The sequence below is a fragment of the Antrostomus carolinensis genome, unplaced genomic scaffold, assembly GCF_000700745.2.
Source record: "Antrostomus carolinensis isolate BGI_N321 unplaced genomic scaffold, ASM70074v2 scaffold47599, whole genome shotgun sequence".
Lineage (NCBI taxonomy): Eukaryota > Metazoa > Chordata > Aves > Caprimulgiformes > Caprimulgidae > Antrostomus > Antrostomus carolinensis.
In genome coordinates, this window is record NW_010337317.1 from 1 (window position 1) to 8624 (window position 8624).

At 37.5% G+C, this 8624-nt stretch overlaps 1 protein-coding gene across 1 annotated transcript; it reads right to left on the minus strand.

Annotated features, from left to right (window-relative positions):
• Positions 1–969: 969 nt before the first annotated feature.
• TMBIM4 (transmembrane BAX inhibitor motif containing 4) lies at positions 970–6523 on the minus strand (the record flags this gene model as incomplete). The annotated part of the gene is made up of 6 exons (XM_029086775.1): positions 970–1193; positions 1774–1819; positions 2330–2447; positions 3438–3471; positions 4950–5055; positions 6415–6523. Coding segments are annotated over 6 exons (620 nt in total), but the record flags the coding sequence as incomplete, so codon positions are not given.
• Positions 6524–8624: the final 2101 nt, after the last annotated feature.

Sequence of the window (8624 nt, forward strand, 5' to 3'; positions counted from 1 at the left end):
ACAAACACGTATCTCGCCGCAAGGAAAAATGTAAAGCTTTATTCTTCGCTGCTTCCACACACTCAATGAAACCCGACAGCAGAAGAGCGACACCGCCACCTTTGCTCCCCCCCCGCTGACAGGACAGGCGAACGGTAACGACACTTCCACGTAAGCACTGAGTATGAAGTGCGAAAGCCTTTCCGCATTGTTTCTACCCTGCCTGCCCTTCCAGGATCTCAACAGCTCGGAAAGCAGCCGCTGTGGCGGGGGGGCCCCCCCCCCCCACGGCGCGCTGAGGGTCTGCGGTGCTCCCCCTCAGCGCCCTGCGATCCTCCGGTCTCAGCTGCAGGAACAGACTAGAGGTTTGCTAATGACAGACAACTAACCTTAATATACACAAGCTGATAAAATGACAGAATCCACCTCCAATGATTTTTCAGAATGCTGAAAGACAGCCAATAAATAATACTTAAATGAAGAACATTCCCTTTAATGGTTGTACCACCCTCCCAGCTTACACAACAACCTGACAGCCCCCAACAACAACAGAACATCTGTTAGAGACAGCATTCCATTTTATGAAACAAAAACTAGTAAAACATTGCACAACGATACACTCGGGCTCCCTTTACGTGGTACGCACACTTTACCATCCCAAAGGAAACCTTTCCAGCAGCTACAGCAGAGCAGAGGGAGGCATCCTCAGGAGCAATCACAAGTTGGCAAACGTTTTAATCGTGAATTATGTCAAGTGCAAATTAAGTGATTAAAAAAGTGACTGAAATGATGACAGCATGTTAACTCTCTAAAATGTATATTATAGAGAAGAACTTTAGCTACAAAAAAAGCTTTTTTTTTCCCTAAGGAGGGATCAATATTCATAGAATGAAAAAATAATAAAGATTCAGTCTCTAGAAGACAGAATTACACAGTCTGTAGATCGTCCAAACACTATTTAGGTACTTCACTTTATATACACTATAGTCAAACCTCAGTGCTTCTGACTATTTTTTATTAAATGCTTCCAGTAAACGCAGCAGGTGTAAGAACAGATTGATGATGTCCAAGTAGAGATTGATTGCAGCCAGTATGTACTCTTCAGGGGATAATTTGTGCATCAGCAAATGAGTGTCATAAATAATAAATCCACAGAACAGAAGAGCTCCGGCAGCAGCAAACACCAACTCCATTGTCTCACTGTAGAAAAACAGCTGGAGGCAAATGAAACATGAAAAAAAAAATTGTAAATTAAATTTTCTATTTACTATTAAAATCCCTGCATAATGATAAGCCACATTTAAAAGAAGGATGCACACTGTCTTTCTACTGTTATGTACACACAAATACAATAAGACGATGACATTTCAATGTTCTTCTTTCATATAGTCCCCAGTCACACAACCTCTTTAACTGAGTAAAAGTGCCTCGACTTAAGAGAGGCAGCTCTGGTCTCCAGAATGTTAACAGCAGAAAAAGTAGAAACACAAAATACAACTAAAACACAAAACTCCTTCCCATTGTCTCAATCAAGTAGTGGATATAGACTGACAAATTTTGTCAATCAATGCAAATACCACTTTTCCACTAGCAAGAACAGCATCCAACAAAAATTTGAATTTTAAATCAATGGTTAAAAGATCATCTGCATGACCTACAACAGTAACGGATCCCGTTAGGAATTTTCTTTCATTAAGCAATAATGGACTGTCCCAAACCTTTTTGTTACACTAGAAGTTAGTAAAAGATTTATGTTAAAGAATATTTTTTAACCTTGAACACAAGGTATCTTACCCTCAGGAAACCCGAGAAGATTAAAATCCACAAACAAGCGAAGAGGCTGAAAAAAAAATTTAACTGTGAGCAACAATACCTGTTAAATCCTACTGAAAATTTCTTCCCTTCTTATAAAACCTCTTCACCATATATTTGGTGAGTCCATTTGGTCCATAATTCTTAGATGCCAACTGTTCATTGGTATCAGCAGTAAAACTTATTTTTATAAAGCTGTCAAAAGTTATGCCCTAACTTTACTTTTTTAAAAGTATTTGAAGCAGCTGCCTTCTGTCTCTGTGAAAAGTCCAGGTAAACTAGTTTTCTAGTGTAATAGCATGGTTTTAAGAACCATAATCACAGAAAATAATTTCTTACCAAGAAAGCAGAACTGCATAAAATTAATAATTAAAAATAATTAATAATTAAAGATAAATAACAGCCTCACCATTCCCTTGAAACAGGTTCTATTGACCTGTATTCCTTTTTTTATCTGCAAAACTTGCTTTAAAAAAAGTAAAACCTATCTTAACAAAAAAAAAAGAAAATTAAAAAAATCATCAATATGACAACGTACCCTGCTCCAAATTTGCTGAAGTCTCTCTTCGACTGCAAGGTATATGCAGTCAGTCCAAGAAATACAGCAGTAGTAAGAATAAAGGCTTGCAAGACGACAAACACATCATAGAAACTCACTATAAACAGAAGAAGTAAACTTTAATTTAAAGAACATTACACTATGTATTTGCTAAGTTATCTTTTGAGGAAACAGAAGTTTAAACTTTCACAGATAGGAAAAAAAAATCTGAACTGTGAACAAAAAAAGTAAATTGTGCCTGAAATTGCCTTTGCATTTCAAAATAATGATCACAGAACTCACAGACCCTTGCACTAGCCAAGTTTGACAGTTACTTCATAGCCGTAGCTTCTTAAATGGAAATAAACAGATCTTCCCTATTCACAGTAAAAAACAAACAAACAAAAAAGAAAAGAAAAGAAGTATTTTAAGCATAGATATGTGAGATCTCAAGGAAGAAGCTGTCTGAATTTTTCATTATACTGAAACAAGGAAAAAAAAAAAACAGTCTTCTTCTCTAAAGGCCCATACAATTTTGATTAGGGAACAGAGGGGAAAGATAAGAGAAATTAATTGAATCTTTCCCTTCCCCTTAATCTTTCCTTTCCCCTAACAACTTTTTTTTGCAGGCAATCGTAACCCACAATGAAGAGGTTTCACCTTATGGGGGAAGCTATAGTGCAAGGTGATGCCATGACTTGTCTGCACACCACCCCATCTCAACCCTGACAACAACGTGCAGAACTTGGCAAACTCAAATTCCCTTGGAGGAAACTGAGGAGGAAGATAAGGATACTTCACCTACGGATCAGCTCTGCTGAGAGCCGCCTTGTAAAGAGCATTGCCTTGTAAAGAGCATTGCCAGCTGTACCCAAAGAACAGATGGCACAACTCGGGTTTTATACGGTGCCAGTTCTGGATCAGAATCCTGTATTCTCCCTTGATTCTCTGTTTTTTGCTAAACTCTTATCATTGTCATTAGAATTTTCAAACAAGATGTATTATCATTTTAGTCACATCTAGGAATCTCAGGTGGTATTAACACAGCATACTGGATCACTTTTCCAATTTCTTTATGGACTCAGACAATGGGATGGCTGCCATTTACCTGTAATGGCAACTGTCAGTGCTTCCAGTAGGGTCTACAGAAAGTAAAAACAAAAAATTACAAGGATGAAAAAAACCACACACAACACTCACATGGAGACTTCACATGCAATGAGTCCCATTCTGCTACATAATCCCAGCATGCATTACATTAGTTCTTTTGTTAAATCTTTGTATATAAAAACATGTTTAGTTTTCAGGAGGAAAATGGCATCATACTGTCTTACTGTGCTAGAAATTGTTGTGTTACATAAGAAGAACACAATATAAACTGAAAATGAATGAGAAACAGCCCGTAAAGAAAAATGCCATACCGGTTTACTACTCAAAGTGCACAGCATTCTTACGAACTATTTAAGGGACTATAAAATTAATACACTCTTCATATCTTGTTGGACAGCTAAGTGTCTGCATCAACCTCCTTTTCCCACTTGTTTCCTTGTTTTGAAACAGCTCTTCAAATCAAACATATTATTGATGTCTGGGCTGAAGGCTAGTATGGGCCCCGAGTTTTTCTAAAATAACATTTCAAATTAAGTTTCATTACAATAAAATATGAGAAAAATCTCTATGCCATGAACCAAAAGGTCAGTAATAACAGAACTTTTAACCCATATTATGTTTAAACCAATTTATCACACAGAGATTTGAATCCTTCTATTTCTACACAATGTAATACTTAAGCTGTCATATCACAAACTTCCACACCACATTTTGTCAAACTATTACATCACTCCCTGTTACAGCTGCACTTGTTCAGCGTTTTAAAATATTTTACTCTCCTGCAAGAGTTCTGAAGTCAGGAAGCATGTAACCGTGTTACCATTTAAACAGCTTATTCAATTACACAGCAAAGCTGTCCTCCTGTTGTATCACAAATACAATTTAGGCGATTCCTAAAGCATTAAATTGTAATTGTGCTACTGTGGCTTCTTTTCAGAAGATTGTTTTGCTACATAATCCAAAATAACCAAGAGCAACAGTCAGCCTGTACCGATAAATCTGCAACATCAGGCAGGACATTGAAATTTGAGGACAGCTCTGATTGACCTGCCTGCATTGGAGACATGCTCAGAATTCAGCATCAAAAAGAAAACAATTAATGACATAAACTCATATGGACGGTTGCATTTGAGTCTCTGTTGGAGGTTGTCCATTAAACAAAAGAACTGCCTCCTCCTTTGCTGCTGCTGAGCAGTTTCATAGAAAAATCACTGACATCAAAAAAAAAGAACACTGAGTGCAGACAGATAGATACATTTATACACAGACATGAAAAAAAACCACAAAACTTGCTCAATCTGATTCCAAGTTCTAATACTCTTCCTAAAAAGAAGCAGAAAGAAACATGATGTGGAGGCTATCTAGGAACAACCTGTAGACAGAATCTACAAAAAATAGCTCAGTATATAGGGTATCTTTCAAGGAATACAAGACAAACAAATCAGCCACCACTAGTTTGCTTCAAGATGTTCATTGCAATGCAAGACTTTAAATTTATATAAATACTTACAAATCCAAAAAGCAGGTATAAATTAACAGGATGCTGGTGTCTGTAGAGGGTCAGTGCCACGATTATAGACAAAGATCCAAACCCAGATACCAAAAGCAAGGTAGGCCTGTAAAATTCCATACAAAAATGTCACCAAAATTAAAATAAAATATCTGGAAGACTAAAAAACAGTTTATATAAACCCAAGTTTTTAAGTGATCACCTAGATAAAGATATTGCTCTGTATATCCAAATAATTGTAAAGCAAGTTTTGCAATAAAACTGCTCTAAAACATACCACCAGAAGTAATCAGTTAAAAATGGTGCAGTCACAAGTAAAGACAATTTTTTCATACTGAAGCCAAAAATTGCCCAGGAATCCATCACCTGGAGACAAACCTGTATGAAGAGGAAATTCCACCTGTACTAAACTAACAGTCTTAAAGTATATGTAATATTTTGCCTGTAAAGAGCTCCACATTCAGGAAACTGTTTTTTATAAGCACCTGAATGCAACAAACATGGGCATTAACTGCACCAAAGAAAACCAGCACTGACCAGTAAGTATCACTATAATTAAACATTCAAGCAGCCCTCCAAGCAAAAATTGGACCAAAATCAAACACAAAATCACAATACTTCTAAGTGAGTGGGATGATTTTAAATTACCACAGTTAAGGAGAAATCTGTAGTTTTACAACCTCTGTTGTATACTCTACAGTTTATACAGAAACTTTCATATGTAGTGTTTGATTCTCCTTTTTTATTTGGGCTTTGAAGTCAAAGTAAAAGCAAAGTCTGCAAATACACTTACAGGAAAACAGAAACTGGACTCAGTACTCTCCTCCTTTCCCCTGCTGTTCTTTTCCCCTGCCCATTCACCACAGTTTGTTTTTTGAGACTTGTTTTTAATCATTAAAATCTGAGAGGCACAAAGAAGCAAGCTCACAAGAATTTTAGCAGACTAGATTTCAGGAAAAGAAACAAAAGAAGATGGGGGAGGGAGGGAGAGGAGTAAGACACGATTCAGCTTTTTGGAACAGGTACCTATAAACTACAGCATTCCAAACAGATTCCAAAAGCAGATTCTTAGACCATAGAACAAGAAATGTCAGTAATTACAGAATCACAGAATGTTAGGGATTGGAAGGGACCTGGAAAGATCATCTAGTCCAATCCCAACTGAGATGTTCTGCAACTGGCATATAGGTTTTCATAGGGTAAATATTAAAATAAGCACTATGAATAAAGAAGTGATTAAAATAAAATTGAATGATACTTATAAAAATAAATTTAATAATAAACCAAGGAGAAAAAAAATGTCAGAGAAGAAGAGTTATTTCCTAATCAGGTTACAAACTTTCTACTACAGAATCAAAACACAGTGGATAAAAATGATCAGGAATACTGAAATGTTCCAGAACAATAAACTACATAAACTATACTTAACACATGACAAACAGCTCCGTTTCATTTTAGTATTTACCTTTCATGAACAAATGCCTGCACTCCTGTAGAGTACAGAAAAACTGCAGATGTGACTGTGGTCAAAAGAACCTGAATGGAAAGAATGCTGTAGACTTTCCGTAGAAAAGCTAGAATAAGGAAAATAAAAATGAAATAACTTTTGAATTACAAAGTTCCACAGTAAATCAGATACAAGTTTTCTATTTGATAAGAAACCATTAGAAACTATTCGGTGAAAAAGCACAGAGCAAAATGGTAAGAAGCCGTTTTTCCTTAAAAAAACTGACACAGTATTCCAGCAAAATTACATTTAAACAATAACAATGATGACAAAAGAAATATAAAAAATATTTGCAAGGAATTTACTTCAGACTATTTTACATACAACTATTCTCACTAAGAAATTACCAACAGTATACCTCCTCCATTACATTACTGGTATCTAATGGACCTAAATGAAGAAAGGTTAACTTGGAAATTTAGTGGCTGACAGAAACAGCCATAAAAGTTCAAGAAGGAAAAACTGTTACAGTAATACCTATTTGAATGCCCTTCTGCCATGTTAAATATCATTCATCATCATTTGCGACTTGCATTGTGCTGAATGGTTATCTACAAATACAGACAGCTAGGAAAAAAAATCCCAGAATTAAGCTAATAGGCTTCATAATTGTAGAGTTATAAAGGGTGGGGAGTGGTCTGGGATACAGATATAACATACAAATATTCTCTATTCTGAAGAAGGGTGGGGAGTGGTCTGGGATACAGAGATATAACATACAAATATTCTCTATTCTGAATGGAAAGAGTCAATTAGGCAAAATCCTCTGAAAGGAAGAATAAGCTTATAGGCCGAATCAATTCAATCTTTAATAGCACAGCCTACACAAGTTTAAGAGCACATACTATGAGAAGCTGAATTACCTGCTTGCAGCAGGTAAAGTTAAATATACTTGTAAGCCATGAGACTGGAGCCTTCTTTGTTGTAATAAACTGAACACACCTAGAAGTAGCCTGCTAGCTGTGACAGCCTTCTCCTCACATTATTAAATGCATCAGCAATTTTGCTAACAGCAATAGCTCTTTCCTATTCTCTATGGCATCCTTTATTTTCCAAATATAAACTGTATTTTTATAGGAAGAGGTCTCTTGTTCATCAGCTGTTTTTATTCCAAGATGTATCCAATAACACTATAAGTATTTCAGCAAGGAATACTGATTAGACATCTTCTACAAGAGTCTTTATTCAATGCATTTGAGACCTGCATATTAACAGCAAAGCAGTATTTCATGGCCACAAATATGATCTTACGGCACACAAAAGCTTAAGTGGAAGAGACAATAATTTAACACCTCACAGAAGAAATGCAAATCCCTCAGCCTCCTGGTTAAACTACTGTAATTATAGTCTGCAATTTTAACTTTTATACATCTTATGTATCATGTCTGGGCTTCAAAATGCATCACTCTGAGGAAAACAAAGCCTAAATCTATATGGGTTTAATCTCTCTCATAAAAAGACCTGCCCCTTATACACTGAATGATACAATCCAGTCTTTCGCTGGCCACTCATCCTTCTCCCACTTTCAATGCTTAACCTGGACTATTTATTGAGCAGGTATAAAATACATGTTCCTGTTCCGGGCTGAGTAAAGGTGGCCTGTCCACCAGCAGGGAGTGTCAAGCAAGTGAATGCGTCATGCCATATTGGTAATCATTGCGAGATCCCATTGTTGCTCCTCCTTTTAGTTCCCACGATTTTATCAGCAATCACATTCAGATCATTACAATAAATCACAATTCATCAAGAACTTAAAGCTGTCTCCGCCTGTCCCACAAACACATGCACAACACTCCTGGTGCAAGCAGCGCCCGATTTGACAGGCAATACGCAACCTTTTCCTGTGGGGATTTGGAGAGTCCCGATTCTGTCAGTAACTCACAGTGGCTCTCACACCACTTTCCGCGTGCGCCCAAAGCGAATCCCACGCCTGCAGTAACTGCAGCATTTCTCGGGTCTTTAACTCCGCATTAAGACGTTGGTATTTCTGCACTTCCTCAGCCGCCGCCTGGGCCGAGGATGTCAGTTCGCACCCATAGCGCCCCGGCTCCCCCCTCACAGCCTCTACCCAGAGGGTTAAAATCCTGCGCAGACCCTGAGCCCAGCTGAACGCCACAGGCGATGGGGTTAACGGAGGGGAACTGGCTGGGGGCGGCGGGCGCGACACC